This window comes from Giraffa tippelskirchi, chromosome 3 (genome assembly GCF_054371585.1).
Source record: "Giraffa tippelskirchi isolate mGirTip1 chromosome 3, T2T-mGirTip1v1.2.pri, whole genome shotgun sequence".
Lineage (NCBI taxonomy): Eukaryota > Metazoa > Chordata > Mammalia > Artiodactyla > Giraffidae > Giraffa > Giraffa tippelskirchi.
Window position 1 is genome coordinate 34,230,824 of NC_137277.1, and position 22,655 is coordinate 34,253,478.

Here is a 22,655-nt window from a genome sequence, read left to right on the forward strand (position 1 = left end):
AGCTCAAACCAAGCACGAGAAGTTCATCTTTGCTCCTGTCTCTCTTCTATGCCATGCTGAGTCCAAAAGCCAGTCTGACCAATACTCTTTCCCAAATGTGTCTTGAATAGCCTATTATCACCCAAGTCCCAGCCAACACCATCTCCCACTTGAGGCCCTCCTAACTGCAATTCCAGCTTACATTCTTGCTCCACCCAATTCTCTGCTTGAGCTAAGACCTCACTTTGTGAACTCGATTATGTCTTTATTCCTCTGCTGAAAACCGTTTAATGGCTTCCCACCAGTTTGGAAGAATGCAATCTCTTTTCCATGGCCTCCAGCATCTTGGGATCCAGCCCCATCTTGACTTACTTCCCCCTTCAGTCACAGTGGGCTTTCATCAATTCTTAAACACACTAACTCTGCCTCTGGACCTTTGCACATGCTAGCAGCACTGCCCATAATGCATTCCTACCATTATTCACACAGCTAGTTCCACGTCATCTTTCCTGAAGGTAACATGCTCAGGCAGGGCTTATCTGTATCTCAGACACATCAACCAATCACCTTTTCATGACACCAAGTAGTGAAAGTGTTAAAGGGACAAGCACCTTTTTATTTCTGTGTCTGAAATTAGTCCCATGAGGGCAGGACTCCTATTCATCTTGTTTATCACTTAGGCTCTAGCACCTAGCCCAGGGTTTGGCATAGAATGAGGACTTCATAAATATTTGCTCAATGAACAAATGAGTGATGATCCTGGTTGTTTATATGGTCCAGTGTTTTCCAAATTGCAGGTTCATGAGTACACTAGGAATAGCACACTTTTCAAAAACACAAAATATTTCCAAGAATTTTTTTCCAGAAATGACCTAATTTATATTAGTGTAGAACAGACCAAGGTATGCAATTATGAACTGAGCGAGCTGCCAAGCTCTTTATTTCTGTCCTGCCATCCTTCATTCACTCCATGTTCCTAGGAGGCAGTAACAATTGAATGTACCCTGTAGAAATAAATACCAAATCTTATAAATGGGAGTCTTTGGGCTGAATCACAGATGAGGACAAATGTCACTCTTTGAGTTTCACCTGATATGCTGAAAACTCGGGCCGTAACTAACTTTCTATCCCAACCACCCTCCTAACCCTGCCCCATGCTTGGGCCAGCACCCCCTAACCTCTGGCAGGTTCCTGGAGTGCAGCGGGTGAGGGGTCAGCTGGTGCCAAGTGCCCGAGTAAGCTTGGCATCCCATGGGTGTCCCTTCCCAGGGTATCTGGAGGCCCAGGCCATGGCCATGAACGTGGCCACAGTAGCAGCCACGGGCCGCGAGGCAGGCTCACCTGTGTAATGCCCACCTTGCAAACTGCCGTGGTGGTTGCAGACAGCGTAGAGGTCATACAGGAAGTCTGGCGGGTAGCTGCTGGGCAGGCAGGCTGGCTGCTTCCAGGAAGGAGGCCAGGCGCCTGGCATGGCCTTGGGGCTGGTGCTCCTCTGGGCCACATGGGGAGCCATGTCGAGCCCGGTGAGCGGGAACTTCACCAGCGTGGAGAGCTTGTTCCTCCTCTCGCCCACCTGGCAGAAGCGCTTGAGGTGGATGATAAGGATGTCGGGCAGGGTCCAGAGGCTCAGCTTCACCACCCCCTGCTGCAGGGCCTGGCAGTGCGGGCACCGCCACGCGTCGTCCTGGGCCAGCTGGAAGGGAAGCCACCAGGACCGTGAGTCTACCCACTGACGGGCTCTGGCACCCCCCACAGCCCAGCCAGGGCGCAGACCCCCAGGTTGGGACCTGCTCCTCCTTGGTGTAGAACTGGAAACACTCGTCCAGAGTGCAGCTGTGCTGCTGGTGGGCCTGCTGCTGCCGCCTCACACTGTCCGCGTCTTGCACCCAATCCTCCTGGGGGCTCCCGAATAGGCTGCGGGGGAGCAGACAGAGGCCGTGTGGGTGTCTCACCTCCCCGCCCCCACCGCCACTCAAGGGTCTCTACTCCCAGCTAATGAGGTGCAAAGCATCTGCTGTGGAGTCAAAGACTCCCTTCCTTGGGCTCCCAGAGTGCCCACTCTCTTTACTGGAATTCTCAGTCTCCCCCACCAGCCCTGAGAAGGACCAAGCCCTTGGCTTATGCAACTTTGTTTCATGTGATGCACGGCCTGGCACCTAGTTGAGATTAATAAACCCTCACCAGGCTGAACAGTGTCCTTTCCCAGCGTTGGAAGATGCCCTCAGGGTTAGAGAAGCAGCCACGCCGAGTGACTAAGAGTGTGCACTTGAGCCCGACGGCCTGAGTTCAAAGTCCACCTCTGCCAGGCACAGGCTGTGTGACACTGAGCAACCGTTTAACCTCTCTGTGCCTTGGTTTCCTCACCTGACAAGCTGGATTCGAGTTGGCCCTCCCTTACAGAAAGTGATGCATGAAATATCCTGCACAGATGGAAAGTGCTCAGAGCAGTGACTGGCCAGGGGGAGTGGATAAGTGTCACCTCACCATTTACAACTGTGACTGTGAGCACCACGGCCATCACCCACCGACATCATTATACTACTCCTACTGCTATTGTTTACAGACAGACAATTGCCACTAGGGCTCCTTGGAGGAATGGGTCACAGGGCATCCGGGAAGCTTCATACACCCCACAGTGGCATCAGGGGAGCTGGCACAGGAAGGTCCATTATGCACGAACAGGCTTTGTCTTCTCTGCTTGAGCTGGGCTCTGCTGGACTCACCGCTCCTTGGTGTCAACGTCCCACTCCACGGCCAGTTTGATGTGCGGGGGGCCTCCTGGCCTCCTGAGATGCAGAGCCCTGATGAGAGAATAGGGGGCCCATCCAAGACATGGAGGCTGCTTCCCACTCTCCCCACCCTCCCCACCCCCAGGACCGATGTTCCCAACAGAAATGTCCAGAGCTGCACGGAAACCGAGGTCGGGGGCCTGGGGAGGCGCTGTCTGCGGAAGGCTTGGTCCTTCATCTACTCTGAAGCCTCTGTCCTCCCTACCCTGGGAGTTAGCGAGCTCTGAGGGTCTGGTGGCTGCCCGGCCACGGCTCAGCACTCCCACTGCAGCCCCAGCCACCTGCTCAATGTCAATAGGTCTGTTCTGTTTGAACATCCTACACACACACCCAATTCTGATGATGCCCAAAATGAGCTGCTGGGTTTTCCTCCACTGTGAAGTGAAAGGAGCATCTTTGAGCCCACCTCTAAAACCTAAAAGGTCTTCCCCTTCCAGAACCACCCGGACCCAGAAAATCTCATCATCCCATCGCTCTTTCCAGCTATTTGCACTCAGCCCATTTCAGAAGAGATTGGCTGGCCTTAATACAGAAGAAAGTGGAAGACATGAAATCAACAAGCGATATATAGACAAGTGATGGGAGGGTCTGCCCATTAAAAGAAGGTTTTGAATGTACTGCAGGAAAAAAGTGAAGATGTCACATGAGCCCCTAGCTGTCACCAAGATGATTCAAAGACAGGTTTTGAGGGACTTCCCTGGGGGTCCATGGTTAAGACTCTGTTCTTCCAATGCAGAGGGCATGGGGTTACATCCCTAGTCAGGGAACTAAGGTCCTGCATGCCATATAGCATGGCCAAAAAATAAAAATAACAAATAAAATAAAATTGAAACTATTAAAAAAAAAAACAAAAAAACAAAACAAAAACCCAGGGTTTGAGTTCATGGAAGGTATACAATCCTTAACTAGCCATGTGAGTGTGAATAAGTCCTCATCTTTGGGAACCCCAGTGTCCTCTCTATCTCTGAAGTGGCCATCAGTCCTGCTTAGACATAAGGACTGGAAGGATAGAATGTATACAAGGACCTAACACAGTCGCTAGTGCAGAAGACCAAGGGCAGTTAAGATTGTCATCAGTTTTACTGATATACAGCCTTGAAGGAGTCTAGTCAGACAAGAATGTATTCATTCTCTTACCATGTCTGGAACATCCCCTTACCTGTCAACTGCCCAGTGACAGAGGGGCCGACTGTCCTGTGGGGACAAGTAGCTGCAGGCCAGGGAGAGTCCCACGACCCGGATGGAAAACAGTGACCCCAGGTCCTGTCAAGCCAAGAACAGGAAGCAGGTCAATGTGCATGTTGGTATGAATCAGATGGTTATGTGCAAAGAAGTTACTCCAAAAATGCAACTTTCTAATTAAAGGGTATTTTGAATAGGTTCTTAATAATTGTTTTCTAAACCTGGAGATATAAAGGCTTTAGTTTTTTTAGAAGATACACCCTATACCTTTTAACATAGTAACCTAACACCATGTAACATTAAATTTTCTGAAACAGTGAACACAGTGATTTAAAATGACATTTCAAAAAATAAAATAACCCATGGTTAATTGAAGCAAATGTTGGCACAATAAATGGGAAATTAAACCAATTCTGTTAATCAATTATTAATAGGCAATTTAATGTATCAAGATGATTATCATCATCACCAGATTACCAAAGTGAGGCGATTATCTAAAAGCAAGCTAGTGTACATTTTACTTATCAAATGCTAAGTATTTGTACACATCAAAATAAGCCACATAAAAGAAATGTCACCTATGTTTTTATTCTAAGATGTATATTTTTTTCATATTCTAACTTTTCTGAACTGTTTTTTTTAATTATTAATTTATTTATTTTAGTTGGAGGCTAATTACTTTACAATATTGTAGTGGTTTTTCCCATACAGTGAACCATGAAAGTGAAAGTCACTCAGTTGTATCCGACTCTTTGCAACCCCATGAAATTCTCCATGGAACCCCATGGAATTCTCCAAGCCAGAACACTGGAGTGGGTAGCCTTCCCCTTCTCCAGGGGATCTTCCCAACCCAGGGATCGAACCCAGGTCTCCCACATTGCAGGCGGATTCTTTACTGTCTGAGCCACCAGGGAAGCAAAGTGAACCTTAAACAGCATTGTTTGCAATAGTCAACCGGTAGAAGTAACCCAAGAATCCATCAACATATGAATGGATAAACCAAATATGGTATTATATACACACAAGGGATTCCCTGACAGCTCAGCTGGTAAAGAATCCGCCTGCAATGCAGGCGATTTCACTTCAACTCCTGGGTTGGAAAGATCCCCTGGAGAAGAGATAGGCTACCCACTCAAGTATTCTTGGGCTTCCCTAGTGGCTCAGCTGGTAAAGAGTCTGCCTGCAATGCAGGAGACCTGGGTTCAATCCCTGTGTTGGAAAGATCCCCTGGAGAAGGGAATGGCTACTCACTCCAGTATTCTGGGCTGGAGAATTTCATGGACTATACAGTCCATGGAGTCTCAAAGACACACACCGTGGAATATTACTCAGCCTGAACAAATAAGTAAATTCAATGCATGCTGCAACATGAATGGATCCTGAAAACATTTTGCTTAGTGAAATAAACCAGACGCAAAAGGGCAAATATTGTATAGTTCTGTTTATGTGAGATACCCAGAGTGGTTAAAGTCATAAAGACAGAAAGTAGAATGGAGGTTCCCACAGGCTAGGTGCTGGGTGAACAGGGAGTTGTTAATAGGTATAGTTTTTGTGGGTATGATGAAAAATTTAGGGGGTATAGTGGTGATGGCTATGCATCATGAGGAATACAATTAATGCACATTTGTGAATGGTTAAAATTAATGTTACATGCGTTTTATCACAATGTTTTTAAAAAATCAAGTCAGGGGTTGCCTGTGTCAGAATTTTGCAGGCCCCACTGACTGCTTGATTGAAATGGCTGTAGATGTACAGAGGCAAAAGTACATGGGAGACTAGGGGGAGACTAAGAACAGCTGAGTTCAGTGTTTGCATGAAAGCAGTTCTGTCCACTTTCAACAACAAGGAGCACAGAGTTTGGGGAAGGCCAAAGCTATTACTAGATATTCTGACCTACTTAGGGAGAAATTCAAGTTTCTAATTTGGGCAGATCTGCCGGGTAGTTCATGGAGCAAAAATCCTTTGGAGATAAAGATTTGGTACAAAGGTAGAAAAGGTCATTAACAAACTGATATTTGGGGTAAATCCTGAATCAATGTATGATTTTCCCTGGGCAGGAAAGCACATGAATTATGAATAATTATGAAGAAATCCCTTTGAAATGTTTGGGACATCCTCCAAATGGGAAGTTCATACTTAGGGAATAATTGGGGGAAAACGAAATTCTGAGGCTACTGACCTGTCCCTAAAAATGGTAAAGTCTTCTGTGCCAAGCAGCCATCAGAACAACTTCTGATACTATCAGGGCTAAAAGGAATGGTTTTAGGGAATTCCCTCATGGTCCAGTGGTTAAGACTTCGTGTTTCCAATGAAGATGGTGGGAGTTCTATCCCTGGTTGGGGAACAAAGATCCCACATACCCCATGGCACGGTCAAAAAATAAGAAATGGTTTTAAAACTTGTTGCTTTTATTTGGAAACAACCAGACTCTACACATGGACATCACCAGATGGCCAATACAGAAATCAGATTGATTATACTCTTTGCAGCCAAAGATGGAAAAGCTCTATACAGTCAGCAAAAACAAGACCTGGAGCAGACTGTGGCTCAGATCATGAACTGCTTATTGCCAAATTCAGACTTAAATCGAAGAAAGTAGGGAAAACCACTAGACCATTCAGGTATGACCTAAATCAAATCCCTTATGATTATACAGTGGAAGTGACAAATAGATTAGATCTAATAGACAGAGTGCCTGAAGAACTATAGATGGAGGTTCGTGACACTGTACAAGAAGCAGGGATCAAGACCATCCCCAAGAAAAAGAAATGCAAAAAGGCAAAATGGTTGTCTGAGGAGGCCTTACAAATAGCTGAGAAAAGAAGAGAAGCTGAAGGCAGAGGAGAAAAGGAAAGATATACCCATTTGAATGCAGAGTTCCAAAGAATAGCAATGAGAGATAAGAAAGCCTTCCTCAGTGATCAATGCAAACAAATAGAGGAAAACAAAAGAATGGGAAAGACTAGAGATCTCTTCACGAAAATTAGAGATACCAAGGGAACATTCCATGCAAAGATGGGCACAATAAAGGACAGAAATGGTATGGACCTAACAGAAGCAGTATTAAGAAGAGGTAGCAAGAATACACAGAACTATAAAAAAAAAAAATCTTCAGGACCCAAATAACCATGATGGTGTGATCACTCACCTAGAGCCAGACATCCTGGAATGTGAAGTCAAGTGGGCCTTAGGAAGCATCACTGCAAACAAAGCTAGTGGAGGTGATGGAATTCCAGTTGAGCTATTTCAAATCCTAAAAGATGATGCTTTGAAAGTGCTGCACTCAATATGCCAGCAAATTTGGAAAACTCAGCAGTGGCCACAGGACTGGAAAAGGTCAGTTTTCATTCCAATCCCAAAGAAAGGCAAGGCCAAAGAATGCTCAAACTACCACATAATTGTACTCATCTCACACACTAGCAAAGTAATGCTCAAAATTCTCCAAGCCAGGCTTCAACAGTACGTGGACCGTGAACTTCCAGATGTTCAAGCTGGGTTTAGAAAAGGCAGAGGAACCAGAGATCAAATTGCCAACATCTGTTGGATCATCGAAAAAACAAGAGGGTTCCAGAAAAACATCTACTTCTGCTTTATTGACTATGCCAAAGCCTTTAACTCTGTGGATCACAACAAACTGTGGAAAATTCTTCAAGAGATGGGAATACCAGACCACCTGACCTGGCTCCTAAGAAATCTATATGCAGGTCAAGAAGCAACAGTTAGAATTGGACATGGGAAAACAGACTGGTTCCAAACCAGGAAAGGAATACGTCAAGGCTGTATATTGTCACCCTGCTTATTTAATTTATATGCAGAGTACATCATGCAAAATGATGGGCTGGATGAAGCACAAGCTGGAATCAAGATTGCTGGGAGAAATATCAATAACCTCAGATATGCAGATGACACCACCTTTATGGCAGAAAGCAAAGAAGAACTAAAGAGCCTCTTGATGAAAGTGAAAGAAGAGAGTGAAAAAGTTGCCTTAAAGCTCAACATTCAGAAAAAGAAGATCATGGCATCTGGTCCCATTACTTCATGGCAAATAGATAGGGAAACAGTGACAGACTTTATTTTTGGGGGCTCCAAAATCACTGCAGATGGTGACTGCAGCCATGAAATTAAAAGTCACTTACTCCTTGGAAGAAAAGTATGACCAACCTAGATAGTATATTAAAAAGTAGAGACACTACTTTGCCAACAAAGGTCCATCTAGTCAAAGCTATGGTCTTCAGTTGTCATGTATGAATGTGAGAGTTGTACTATTAAGAAAGCTGAGTGCCGAAGAATTGATGTTTTTGAACTGTGGTGTTGGAGAAGACTCTTGAGAGTCCCTTGGACTGCAGGGAGATCCAACCAGTCAATCCTAAAGGAAATCAGTCCTGAATATTCATTGGAAGGACTAATGTTGAAGCTGAAACTGCAATACTTTGGCCACCTGATGCGAAGTACCGACTCATTGGAAAAGACCCTGATTCTGGGAAAGATTGAAGGTGGAAGGAGAATGGGATGACAGAGGATGAGATGGTTGGATGGCATCACCGACTCTTTGGACATGAGTTTGAGTAAACTCTGGGAGTTGGTGATGGACAGGGAAGCCTGGCGTGCTGCAGTCCATGGAGTCGCAGAGAGTTGGACGTGACTGAGTGACTGAACTGAACTGAACCAGTTTGAGAGTCAATAAATGAGCAAGGCATAAAGGTGTTCCTTCTTGGAGTTTTTCATGTGTTTTTAAAAAATTGGAGAAAATTATTTGAATATCTACATTCTCATATTTGGACATAAACATCAATTTTAGGGTGGAGAGCAACAGGACGCAAGTCCATTGAAACTTTTGGTTCAAATGTCTACATTACAGTTTATTACAATAAGTTTCCCTCCAGGAAGAACTATGGGAAGCCACAAACGAATGATGTAAATTCCACTCTTTCTTCCAGTTTTTTTAAAAAATATTTATTTGTTTGGCTTCACTGGGTCTCAACTGTGGGATCTTTTCTTCTGGTTGAGGCATGCTAGATCTGCAGCTCCAGCATGGGAACAATTAGTTGTGGCCTGTAGGATCTAGTTCCCTGACCAGGGATTGAACCTGTTGCCCCCTGCATTGGGAGAATGGACTCTTAGACACTGAATCACCAGGGAAGGCCGTGTTTCAAAAGATTTAACAAGCAAAAGCTCCATCTATGAAAGGTCTTTGGTAATGTGACAAAGAGAGGAACGGCACAGGTCATAAAATTGTGATTTTTCTTGCATAAAAATTAAAGTTGTTTGATATGACAATATGAATGCTGTCATTGATGCCAAATTCTGTCTCTCCTGAGCTACCCCTATATTCCTAACCCCCCACACACACAACACACACACACACACACACACACACACACACACACACTGACCTGCATGGGGACCTCGCTCTTCATGAGGTATCGGACTTTGTTGAGAATGCACTGCTGGAGCTGGATCCATGAGATGGCTCTGTCTTCCCTTACCAAGAAAGGAGGCCCAAACCTGGAAATCCAAGTATATGAGGTTATTTCAGCAAAACAAAAACCAACAATACCCAAGAGTCAACAGTGTTAACTCTACTCATTGGCTTCACTCAATTGGATCCCACATACCATGCACCACAGCCAATAAATTAAAAAAAAAAAAAAAACTTAAGAAAAAAAATAGTGATGAGAGCAGTTATCATTGTTCCTAAAACCAATAGGAAAACCTCTGATACTTAATTGTTAAGGGTGGTGTTAGCCACCTGCTGAGGGCCATCACTTTTGATCCTCTTCATCAGCAAGCACCTTACACCCTACTCCTTGTGGATCAACCTTAAGAATGGATATTTAATCTTTTTCAAATTAGAATTATTCCAGCCCCAATTCCAAGAACACATTGACACACCCCAGAAATCATGTGAAAGAAAGACAAAGTTAAACATACCTGCTGGCCTGCTGCCCTGAGCCCACCAAATTACAGAAGAGGATTAGCACCGTGGTCTCATTGTGGATGGGCAGGGATAATCGCTGACCCTCACGGGCTGCCAAGCGTGGGGAGACCAGTAGACCAGATGGACGAGCTGAAGATCAAGAATTACATTTGTGTTCTTAAAGGAGTTACTATCCTGGGTCAGAAACGCTGGCTTCCAGCCCCTCTTCTCTTTGAGCATCTCTTAACCACCCATGGGAGACACTGGAGGGCTTCAGGGAAAGCAATATTAAAGTTCATGGTACATGTGCCCCTGAACACCTGGTACAAGAAGAGGATCTACACGGTAGTGAACTTGCTGCTGTGTTCAGCCAATTTTAAAATACAGAGATTTTAATCAACACTTTTCAAAGCCAATCTGAAAAATACACCAAAATGACTTTGGTTGCTTGTATGCTTTGATCAGAGGGCTGTAGAGTTTCTGCTTTCTTAGAAAGCCAACATAAGAAGCACAGAGGGAATGCAAAAATCTTTGTCATTGAGAAAGTAGAATTGGACCATCCTCAATTTCCAATCAGCTCTGAAATTTTACTTGTAAGGCACAGACATGTGACCTGTGATTAAATTTGAAATGAAGGCTTGTTTCACTGAGTTATCACGTAATCAGGGCCTGTCAATGTTTTGTTCCAGGTTCCACACCCAGAGTCTCTCCAGTGACTCAGAGTGACTGCAGATGCTTGGTTCCCACAGCCAGTCTGCCACCTAGGCTGGCCAAGGATACAGCCTGGGGCAGAGAATTTATCTGTGCTACATGGTACCACTGGTGCAACGTGCTCTAATATGAGTCTTCTTGACTGGTTAATTGGACCAAAGTGTATACTGACCTACAATGAAAGACTATCAGAAACTGACCATCTTTGCCTATCCAAAGTTTAGGAAAAGTAAACATAGGGAAGTGAGACTGTTAACAAAATGTCATTTAATAACCTCTTTGACCATCTACTACTCCAGTTTTTAAGTTTTTTTAAATTAATTTAGTTTTTATTGAAGGGTAATTGCTTTACAGAATTTTGTTATTTTCCATCAAACCTCAACTCAACATGAATCAGCCATATATAAATATATCTCCCCCCTTCTGAACCTCCCTCTCATCTCCTTCCCCATCCCACCCCTCTAGGTTGATACAGAGCCCCTGTTTCAGCTTCCTGAGCCATACAGCAAATTCCCGTTGGCTATCTATTTTACATATGGTAATGTAAGTTTTCATGTTACTCTTTCCATACATCTCACCCTCTCCTCCCTTCTCCCCATGTCCATAAGTCTATTATCTATGTCTATTTCTTCACTATTGCCCTGTAAATAAATTCTTCAGTATCATTTTTCTAGATTCTGTATGTATGCATTAGAATATGATATTTATCTTTCTCTTTCTGACTTACTTCACTCTGTATAATAGGTTTTAGGTTCATCCACCTCATTAGAACTGACTCAAATGTGTTCCTTTTTATGGCTGAGTAATATTCCATTGCGTATGTGTACCACAACTTCTTTATCCATTCATCTGTTGATGCACATCTAGGTTGCTATAACAGTTTTACTTCAAGCACTGATCTTGAACTGTAAGACTCCTGAAGACAAAGATTACTCCAGCACCCATTCTGAATGAAAGTGAGTTGCTCAGTTGTGCTCTTTGAGACCCCATGGACTGTAGCCTACCAGGCTCCTCCATCCATGGGATTTTCCAGGCAAGAGTACTGGAGTGGGTTGCCATTTCCTTCTCCAGAGGATCTTCCTGACCCAGGGATCAAACCCAGGTCTCCTGCATTGTAGGCAGATGCTTTACCATCTGAGCCACAAGAGAAGTCCCATTCTGAATAATGGTTCTCAAAACATGGCCCCAGGACCATTATCACCAGAGCTTACCCCAGACGAGTAGTTTCTCAGGCCCCACCCCTGGACTACTGAGTCAAAAGCCCTGTGGGTAGGGTTCAGAAATCTGCTTAAACAAGCTCTCCAGATGATTCTGATACTAAGGTTTTGAGAATTCCTGTATTAGTTGATTGATTTTTAATAATGAATCATCTGTAAAACAAATATCAGAGAAAATAAGCCTGATATTTCCAAGTACTAAAACTGAATGTCTTATGCCTTAGCACCCAATAGGTATTCTCCCAAACCTATAATTCATAATATCCAAATAAAATTTTGCAAAGCACTACTGTACCTGAGAGCATCTCCTGCCCAGGTGATGGGGGAGCTTGGAAGGCATAGACATTATCTCCTTCTGCAATAGTATTCAGGTCCTCTTCATCAAAGAAAGACCTCTGGAGTCCACTGGGATACAGTTCAACCAAGATCACCTGGAATGAAAATGATCATTTTCCCTTTTGTTTCTCAAAGGGGACTTAACAAAGAAGCAGTCTAAAAATGACCAATTGCTTGAAACCTCTCTTTTACATTTTCCTTCCAAGTGGTTACTTATTTTTAGTAATAAAACACTAGGTGCAATGGTCAAACTAACACAGACTTGGATCTCAACTGCAACAGCAGAATATCAAAGTGCCAAAGGAAGAGTGGGGAGAAGAAAATTGAAAAGCTAAAGTTTTATACCCAGCTAAACTATCCTGACAGAATGAGCCTAACGTGAAGCCCATTTCAGAAAAACAAAAATTGAGAGTGTTTCCCACTAACTGATCTCCACTTAAAAAACTTCTAAATAGTATTGCCAACTTTTTTCACATTGTATCATACATGGGAAATATTTTTATGGAACACTGAGTGAGGTGAGCAGAAAAGGTTGGTTTTGTAGTGGAGGAGATGGGTGACTACTGCTTTGAGGGTCCTGGCTGCCCCTAGATCCAACTCTGTCCCCTCAAGGGTGGAAGGAATCAACAACTGAGCACACAGACACACATCTTTTCCTTTGACTGAGATCTTTATTAAAATAGTGAGAAAGGTCAGAGGAATTGATTGGGTTGAAGCAGGAAGGAGTCCACTGGGGTGATAGAAAGGTTCTGTTATCATGGTGGTTACACAGATGTACACACATGTAAAAAGTCAACAAGTTAAGTTATAACCCTAAGATGGACACTTTCTTATATCCATTCCCTTCTGTAATGAAAACGCTAAAAATATTCCTTAACTAGAAAAAAAATCTCATGAGGTCACCAAGTCACCAATTTTACACCAATGGAAGTATAAATTTTCCATTTTACAGTTAAAGAAACAGAGGACCAGGACTTCCCTGGAGGTCCAGTGGTTAAGGCTCTGTGCTTCCAAGACAGGAGGCGTGGGTATGATGCTGCACAGTGTGGCAAAAAAAATTTTTTTAATTAAAAAAAAAAAACCTAAAGAAAGAAATAGAGGACTGATTACTTTGTCCAAGGTCCGAAAACTAGAAAGGGACTGAATCACAATTAGAACCCCATTTTGAGCCCTTCCCTTGTTGCTTTTCACCACCATCCCTTCTACCCTGTCCTTTCATGGGGGACCCTATTATGGGTCTGCCCACCAAAGTCACAGTGAATCCAAACTCTTTACCAAGACACTCAAAAAAAAAAAAAAAAAAGCAGAGCACACCCATCCCACTGTCCCCAAATTGCCTCATGTACTCATCCCAAGTTCCTCTTCAGTCTCCTGGTTTATATTCTCAGGAGTGAAAATATAGAATAGTGGCTCAGGTTCTGAAATCACTATCTGCATTCAAATCCTGGCCCAGTCACTGACCTTGTGTCACACTTTCCCAGTGTGACCTTGGGCAAGCCACTCAACCTCTCAGTGCTCACTGGTAAAATGAGGATAATTGTAATATCTGCCTCACAGGATGATGGGTGGGGAGTAAATTAGCTATAAAGTTCATAGAGTGGTGCTCAGCACTTAATAAGCACTACTGAGTCAGCTATTGTTGAAAGGATGATGATCGTCATCATCGTCACCTTTTTGGAAGACAAAGGTGGTGTCCTTTCCGGGTTATTCTGTGAAAAAGCAGGGAGAGGTCTAAGCCCAGTCATCACAGACACCAGGGACTATTAATCAAACAGTAACTCATGAGTCACATTGGAGTCATTGAGAGCCAAAAAGTAGCCTAAACAGCCTAGAGAGCTGGCACGGTTAGCATCCCTCATCCCATGCCCAGGTGCCCCATCACACCTCCTCTGGAGAGATGCCGCCTTCCTCTGCAACCATCTTCCTCAGGGCTGCCACCGTGCTCAGGATCGGCACGGCCAGGCCAACCCGCAGGAACCGCTGGCTCTTGGAGGAGAAGACCAATGTGACACTCAAGAATCTGGAAAATAGGAAGGAGGTCACATCCTTAAAGGACAGATGTGGGCTGTCACCAACATCACTGACCCTAGACCAAGTTTAGCCCTCGGGCGAATCTCAGCTTCCTGGTCGGGTCATTGCCCTTTAAGCACGTTGTTACCAAGTGGCAGAGGAGAGCCAACTCCCCAAGGGTCTCAGCTGCGTGTACTTTTCCACCAACTTATAAATAAAGGATATTTGATTAAGAATCACAACACAGGTCTTCCTCAACTTACGATGTGATTACGTCATTGTAACTTAAATTATCTTAAGTCGAAAATGCATTTAATACACCTAACCTATCAGATATCATAGCTTAGCCCTCCCCACTTTAAACATGCTCAGAACACTTACATTTGCCCACAGTTGGGCAAAAGCATCCCACATAGAGCCTCCGTAATAATAAAGTTTTGAATTGCCCCTGTAATTTACTGAATACCATGATGAAGGTGAAAAACAGAGCGGTTTTAAGTGTACAGTTGTTTACCCTCGTGATCACCAGGCTGGACTGGGAGCTGTGGTGCTGCCCTGCCCAGCACAAGAGAGGACCATATCTCTCATTGCTCGGCTGGGAAAAGATCAAAACTCAACATGCAAAGCACAGTTTCTACTGAATGCGCATCACTTTTGTACCATTGTAAAATCAAAATATTGTACATGGAACCATCGTAAGTCAGGGACCATCTGTTCCAACCTATGGTCTCAAGATTCTACTGGCTATATAGATAATCTAAAGCAAAAAGAAATTTTGAAGTCTGAAAAGTAGAGCAGTCAAGCTTCTTCCTCCAGGACAGCTCAACACTACTGACAAGGCTCCTCTTTTCCTCCTGAAGTTCTTTCTCCCTTGTGATAGAGTACAGCACTTTTGCTCCCCAACTTCTCTGGACTCTCTCTAGTTCCACTGTCTACTACACCCAGCAGCACACCAGGGCTTACCCCTCCAATTCCTGTTTCTTCTGCTCTCTACCTCAGTAATAATCTAGCCCATACCAATAACTAGCAGAGCTGGGACTTGAACCCAGGCAGTCTGGCCCCAGAGTCAGTGGTCCTAACCATTGTGCTATGCTGCATCTGGCCAGGAATCAAAGCTCATATCTATCAGTAGCCATCATATGATGATAGGATAAGTCAGTTATTAATATATTTATGGCATTGACAATTAGCAGCACAGGAATTCAGAGCAGGAAGGGGGGTTCAGTTGCCAGGAAAGGTTTTATAAAGACGTCAGTCTTCACCGCATCCTAAAGATGGAGGATATCAACAGACAGAAGGCAAGAGAAAAGATTTTGCAAAGTGGGGGAACCGAGGGAAAAAATGCCCCATATACAAATTCACCAAGCTTCCATGTGGTTGACATTGGCGGTGGCCTTAACAGTCCCTGCCAAGACCTGGGCTTCTGGGATGCTTGTGCTACATGCTTCTTCCTTTTGCAGAGCCAAACTTCATCATGTCTCCTACCTAATCCTGCTTCCTCTTTTCTTTTTTTCTCGTATCTCCCAACAACCCTTTTCCTTTTCCTTTTCTCCTTAAGTAAACCTTTTCCTACACCTTCCCCAAGAGGAAAAAGGATTTGGAAATAAAGCTGAGGAAATCAGAGGACGACAAGTTTTCTCTGGTTCACCTCTGTCTGAGTGGTACCAACTGGCCCATGCCAGCTTCTAAATGGGCCAAAGATGGAAGCTGCGCAATGGGGCTGATAAACAAAAGCATGTTTATAATTCCTTCTTCAGCTAAAGAAGGGACTCAGTAATCTTTCACGTTAATCATCCCATTAGGTCACTGGATGTCCCCAAGAAGCAAGGCTTGGCTGAGAAGCGAAAGAGAACTTCGCAGCTGCAGGGTCCAGAGGTTCCAAAGGATGGACGTCAAGTTCAGCAGCATGATGCTCACGTACCTCGTCTGGCGCAGAGGGATGGGCAGGGACACGCACAGGAAAGGGTCGAAGGTGTTGCTCTGTTTCAGGCAGTGGGGACAGGTCAAGGAAGATCTGTGGAGGATGCACATTAAAGTTGAATCGCAACTTAAACAGTTGGGCAGTTCCTCGAAGAGTTAGAGTCACAATTGCAATTCTTCTGCTAGGGCCATACCACAAAGAATTGAAGACAGGTATTCAAATCTTTGTGCACAAAGGTTCAGACAATGTTATTCACAATAGCCAAAGGGTGGATACAACTCATGTGTCCATCAATGGATAAATGGGTAAATAGAATGTGTTATAGACATGCAATGGATTATTGCTCAGTCCTGAGGGCCTGACACTTGCTACATAAATGAACCTTGATAACATCATGTGAGTAAAAGAAGCCAGACACCAAAGGCTACATAATTAATATTCCATGTATATGAAATATCACAGTGAGTAAAGCCACAGGGAGAGAATGTAGATTGGTGGTTGCCAGGTGATGAGAGGAGGGAGACCTGGGGAGTGGCTGCTTCATGAGTACCAGGTTTTCTTTTGCGGGTGATGAAAATGGTTACAAACTAGAAAAAAATCAGTGGTTGCACAACATAGTGGGTGTACATGCTGCTGAACTACAATGTTAAAATGCTTAATTTTATGTTATGTGGCTCTCAACTCAATTTCTTAAAAAGGAAAAAGTTTAATCATATGTATGGGGATTTCCTTGGTGGTACAAAGGCTAAGACTCTGTGCTCCTAATGCAGGAGGGTGAAAAGTGAAAGTGAAGTCGCTCAGTCGTGTCCGACTCTTAGCGACCCCATGGGCTGTAGCCTACCCGGCTCCTCCGTCCATGGGATTTTCCAGGCAAGAGTACTGGAGTGGGGTGCCATTGCCTTCTCTGACTTGGCTACTGAGCCATCCCATAAACTTCTATGATGTTGACATGATGATGACTTCTATGATGCAGGAGGGTGGGCCTATGTTTAATCTCTGGTCAGGGAACTATATGCCACGTGCTGCAACTAAGACCCAGCACAACCAAATAAATAAATACATCTTAAAAAAAGAAAAAACAGACCAGAGTTCAGACCACAGTATTTAACGTTCAATCACTCTCTGCCTCTGGTAAATTTCCCTTTGGGAAAACCATGGCAATGTTGTAGTAAAAAGGATGCACCAGGCATAGAGCGCCAGCCAGCAGGGAGACCTGACATTTGTGGGGACTCCTGTGCCACCCTGTTTCTCTCCCTGCCTCCTCCCAACGTCACCCATCACATACTGTGGCATAACACAGACCTGAAAGACGCACTTTGTCATTGGGATATTTCCAAATCCATTTCACATTTAAGCAGACCAATGAGATGGAATGTTTTTCTTTGATTTACTCATTTTTTAAAAATCTACTAAAACTAAGCGAGGCCGAATTTTTCTTGCAGATGCACCCTAGTCAGCCCATCCAGGGACATGGCCTTTAGATGGAGCCATGAATCTCTGGCAGGGAGCAAGAGATGCATAGTTTGGCAAAAACATAGAACGGCCTAATTTTGTATTTAAAGAATAAAGAAAGCATATTGTTTTCATAATAAACCAGAGAGAGGACGTGAGAGGCACCTGTTCCTCAAAGGATGAGAAATGAGGATGGTGATTATGACCAACAGATCAGGGGGAGAGGGTACCATCACTTTCACAGAAAACTCCAGAGGTTACGAGGCTCCAGCTACACCTCAGATGTGGCCTGGAGGGGTCCTTTCGTCCTTGCCAGCCCCTCCAGCGCAGCACAGTCCTGTCCTACCATCTCCCAGGAGAAAGGACAGAAAATCACCCCAACGCCGTTCATTGTTCACTTGCCCATTTTCTCCAAGCTATTCATCCTCTCTGTCCAATTGCTTCTGTTCCAAAACCGTCTCTCATCTGCCACTGGAACTCAGAACTGCTGTCTGCTCTCCACGGGTTACAAATGCCCCGAAACGACACTGCTCATTTCATACCCTGGCCTCTCGCTGCCACTGAATATCCATCTGACACCTCCCACCTGACCAGCTTCACCTGCTTGCTGGCTGGTAAGACAGATGTTCACGCCGGCAACAGTAATTAAGACAATGCACAAGCGAGATGTCACCTCTCCAAATCTGTGATCCAAAAAATGCTTCTAAAACATACTCTGCCTAAAAGGGAATGCCACCTGTAATGGGGACCAGATTAGGATTTCTGTGAACAAAAGCTATGAATGCCATGGAGAGAGGAACACACACACACACGCACAAACACACACACACACTGCCTCCTCTAGCCAAACCTCCAACATAGCAACAATCCTTGACTATTAAATTTGCAGATGTTTTCAAGCCATGATAACAATTATATAGAATAACCAATTATTTGTCCTCCAGTTCAGCGGTCCTGGACCTTTTTGGCACCAGGGACCATTTTTGTGGAAGACAATTTTTCCAAGGGATGGGGGTAGGGGGAGGAATGGTTTGGGGATGATTCAAGAGCATTACATTTACTGTGCACTTTATTTCTATTATTATTACATCAACTCCACCTCAGATCATCAGGGATTAGATCCTGGAGGATGGGGAACCCCTGCTCTAGCCTACAACCTCCAGCACCCTAATACTATTCTCCCTTCCCTCCTCCAGCCAAAGGCAAGACCTCAGCCCCCTAAAAAAGGAGGGCAAGGGGAGATATAGAGAGAATCTCAGTGAGCAGGGGGCCTCTGGACTAACCCATAATAGCACTTCCGGCTTTCAGTTTCACAAAGAAGACTGATACCAGGGGGCATCCTCCCCAGAAAAGGAGACTGAAGAGGGTCCAGATCAGCAAGGACCACACCCAGGGATTCCAGTCTGGAACTGGCACCCACTGATGGCTGCAGAAAACCACTGCTTAGACCTCAAAAGCCCTAACCTAGATGGATGTCCCTAACGATATTTTTTTCTTTACGCTGGACCAGCAGGCAGAAAGCAGCTATTTTTAGCTGTCACCAATCCTTTTTTTTTAGCATGAATATCTTGCTTCTTACTCATCCTTCTTCAGCAATCGACCCAAAGGGTGCTTACAGTCCTTAGTACTGGATCAGCTCAAATGTCACTTTTTCAAGAATCTGTCCCTGACTCACCTTTTACCTTGTGGCACTGTGATTTACAATAAGAAATATATATTTATGTTGAAAAGTATGTATATTCTTGGCACAGAGCTCCTAAAACCCTTGGAATTTCCTAAGTGATGAGAGCAGAAATAAAGGTAAAATGAGCATCTTTTGCTATTCACAAAAAAACCCCGTATGACCACACCTGAGTTTATGCTAAAACCACAGGATAGGGGCTGGTTTTCAGAGGAACCCAGCACAGGATGAGGACTTTCAGCTCCACGTGCTAGCTCCACCCTAGGACTCTAAGCTCGGCTAAGATCCCACATGCTGCGGGGGCGTGGCCAAAAAGAAAAGAAAAAAATAAAAGAAAGTAATGGAAAGGGAAACGAGATTTTTTTCCTCTTTCACACTCATAACATACACTTCAAAACTCCCCCAATTTTTCCTTCAAAGCACCTGCCAGTTATACAACTATGTAAAAACCCAGGAGTCACCCTAGACATTCACAGTTCCCTTGTGAACAGTTCACAGTTCCCTCCCCTTCTTACCCTTAAACCCACTGGCAAGTCCGGTTGACTCTATATCCCAAACCTGTTCCCCATCTACCCACCCTTTTCCCTCCATCTCCATCACTCCCAATCTGCATCATTCTCCCACTGGGAGGACAGCACATCAGCTGCTATGCCAGCTCCCAGTGCTTCCTCCCTTCGTCACCAAAACAACTAATTTCTTTCTTTCTTTCTTTGTTTTTTGGCCACACGCCACGGCAGGTGGGATCAGATCCCCTATCAGGGATCAAACTCGTGCCAAGTGCAGTGGAAGCTCAGATTCTGAACCACTAGACAGCCAGGGAAGTCCCAACCAGCCAATTTCTTAAATGGATAATTAGACCACACGCTACTTAAACTTCAAAGTGGTTTCCTATGGCCCTTAGGCTACATACAACCCATACTACCAGGTGCCCGTTCACCTCTCCAGCCTCACCTCTCCCCACCCTTCACTACTTGGCAGCTCTCTGTTCCTTGAACTTGGATCATCTCCACCCCAGACCCTTTGCTGCTTTTTCTGCCTAGAATACCCTGTCCCCAAGTTATCTGAATGGCCGGCTTCTTGTCACTCAGCTCACAGCTCGAATGGCCCCTCTGAAAATAAGCCTCACTTGATCACCTTATCTAAGTTCAGCTGTCCCCCCAACCTCCCAGGTTATCATTTCACTCATTGTTATCACAGATTGTTGCATATTATGTGTGTATTAAGGCCCGTCCCAGGTGGCACTAGTGGTAAAGAACCCGCCTGCCAATGCAGGATACGTAAGGGACGCAGGTTCGATCCCTGCGTTGGGAAGATCCCCTGGAGAAGGGCATGGCAACCCACTTTAGTATTTTTGCCTGAAGAAGCCCATGGACAGAGGAGCCTGGCCGGCTACAGTCCAAGGATCGCACGGAGTCGGACCCAACTGAAGTGACGTAAGCAGGCACATATGTGTACTATCTAACACCTCCCCAGATAAATGCTTTCGAACTGTGGTGTTGGAGAAGACTCTTGAGAGTCCCTTGGACTGCAAGGAGATCAAACCAGTCAATCCTAAAGGAAATCAACCCTGAATATTCACTGGAAGGACTGATACTGAAGCTGAAGCTCCAATACTTTGGCCACCTGATACAAAGAGCTGAGTCTTTGGAAAAGACCTTGATGCTGGGAAAGATTGAGGGCAGGAGAAGGGGATGACAGAGGACGACATGGTTAGGTAGCATCACTAACTCAATCCACATGAATTTGAGCAAACTCCAGGAGACAGTGGAGGACAGAGGAACCTGGCGTGCTACAGTCTATGTGGGTTGCAAAGAGTTGAACATGACTTAGCGTCTGAACAACAACAACCCCCAATAGAATGTTAGTTGATAAGAACAGTGGCTGGAGTGTGTTCACAGCTCAAGTCTCAGCACCTAGAAGGGGGCCTGGCAGAGTCTATATAAGTTTATATTTTTTATATCCTTCATTATGCTGGGAAATCTTGAACTACAAATCATGTGTTAAACTCAGTTCTCTGGTAATAAAGAACAAACCAGAAAGATCTCACCTACTTCTCAGCAATGGCCTGGGGAGATCCTAGGCCTTCACATTCATGTTATATGGAACCATCTTCACCAACACCCCTCCTTCAAGGGGGCATGGGAGGCCCAGGAGCCAGCAAGAAAGGAAAGAGACTGAAGGTCGGAAACAACAGAAGTAAGTGCTTAACTGTGATTAATAATGGGGGAGACAAGGAAGCTTATGGTTTCTGTTGTTTTACGATCTCAGGGTAAACCTGGCAATGGGAGGCTGGTTACCAGCATACAAGTTTGCTGAAGCCTTAGGCAACACATTTTAAACATACCCCATTCTTACCTGTATTGTGCTTGGAAGTGGCTTTGCACAAAGCTTTGGCCCACAGAAAGCTGAGCCGATGGCGACAGAAGGTTCTCAGAGGTCTTCCTGGCTTCAGCTTGAAGCTGCAAAGAAATGAGGAGAGAAAACAAAATTAGCCATGCCTCCCATCACTCCACTGCATCCAGACCAGCGAGACTCCACCTCCTCCTGGGTCCACAGCATCCCTTTCTGAGACTAGACCTGCAAAACCAGGCTTTCCATGTTGCTTACTACTGCTCCTTCTACTAATAGAAGCAGTCTATTGCTCCTTCAGTCTACTGCTCCTTCAATCCCTGGACCTCCCCAATTCCCTGAGAGAGTGACAGAGAAAAGGAAAGAGACAGAGCTAGTGTGTGTGTGTGTGGTGAAAGAGCATGAACCTCACACATACTACCCCAGCCTCCTCTGTGTCTAAATGTTTCCTGTACATTTCACTTGGATGGGCTGTCATCACTTCAAACACACCCACACCGAATCTGACCATCTCCCACCTCCTAAACCGTTCCTGAACATATTTTCCAGCGAGCCAGTCTTCACGTGAACATCATCTTTCTCAGACAAAACAGGTTTGAATCTCAGAATAATGAATGCGTCAGCCTACTCCCACCACACTCTGTCCTACTACATCCTTCTCTGAATTCCTTTACGTATGAGTGTCCCACTGTGGCTGTAATAAATGGCCACAAATGAGTGGCTTGAAACAACAGAAATGTGTCCTCTCGTAGATTTCAAGACCAGACATCCAAAATCAGGGACTTCCCTGGTGGTCCAGGGGCTAAGACTCTGAGCTCCCGATGCAGGACACCCAGGTTCGATTCCTGGTCAGGGGACTAGACCCCATATACCACAACTAAAAGATTCCACTTGCTGCAACTAAGACCTGGTGCAGCCAAATAAATAGATATTTAAAAAATAAAAAGGAGGGAGGGACTCAATCAAGGCACCTTGTGTGACACTCTGTGTGCACAGCTCATAACTGAGCAGCTGATGGGGGAGGAGAGGAGACAGAGGGAGGGGTATAATGGGTCAACTCCAAGCTTCCGATCTTGTGCCTGGAGAACGCCTGATCCATTAACAGAAGTAT

The 22,655-nt window shown here is 44.7% G+C and overlaps 1 protein-coding gene across 4 annotated transcripts in view; it reads right to left on the minus strand.

Moving 5' to 3' along the window:
* USP43 (ubiquitin specific peptidase 43) overlaps positions 1 to 22,655 on the minus strand; it is a 49,138-nt gene that overhangs the window by 12,027 nt on the left and 14,456 nt on the right. For 2 of the 4 annotated variants that reach the window (XM_081578343.1, XM_081578345.1), the window contains exons 3-12: positions 21,551 to 21,654; positions 16,063 to 16,155; positions 14,016 to 14,151; positions 12,091 to 12,226; positions 9,882 to 10,017; positions 9,344 to 9,455; positions 3,928 to 4,031; positions 2,703 to 2,780; positions 1,767 to 1,893; positions 1,336 to 1,672 (exon numbers count right to left, since the gene is read on the minus strand). In XM_081578343.1, the coding sequence (XP_081434469.1) occupies positions 1,336 to 1,672; positions 1,767 to 1,893; positions 2,703 to 2,780; positions 3,928 to 4,031; positions 9,344 to 9,455; positions 9,882 to 10,017; positions 12,091 to 12,226; positions 14,016 to 14,151; positions 16,063 to 16,155; positions 21,551 to 21,654 (1,363 nt within the window). Of the gene's footprint in view, positions 1 to 1,320; positions 1,673 to 1,766; positions 1,894 to 2,702; positions 2,781 to 3,927; positions 4,032 to 9,343; positions 9,456 to 9,881; positions 10,018 to 12,090; positions 12,227 to 14,015; positions 14,152 to 16,062; positions 16,156 to 21,550; positions 21,655 to 22,655 lie in introns of all 4 variants that reach the window. The other 2 variants (XM_081578342.1, XM_081578344.1) reach the window with 1 other exon arrangement.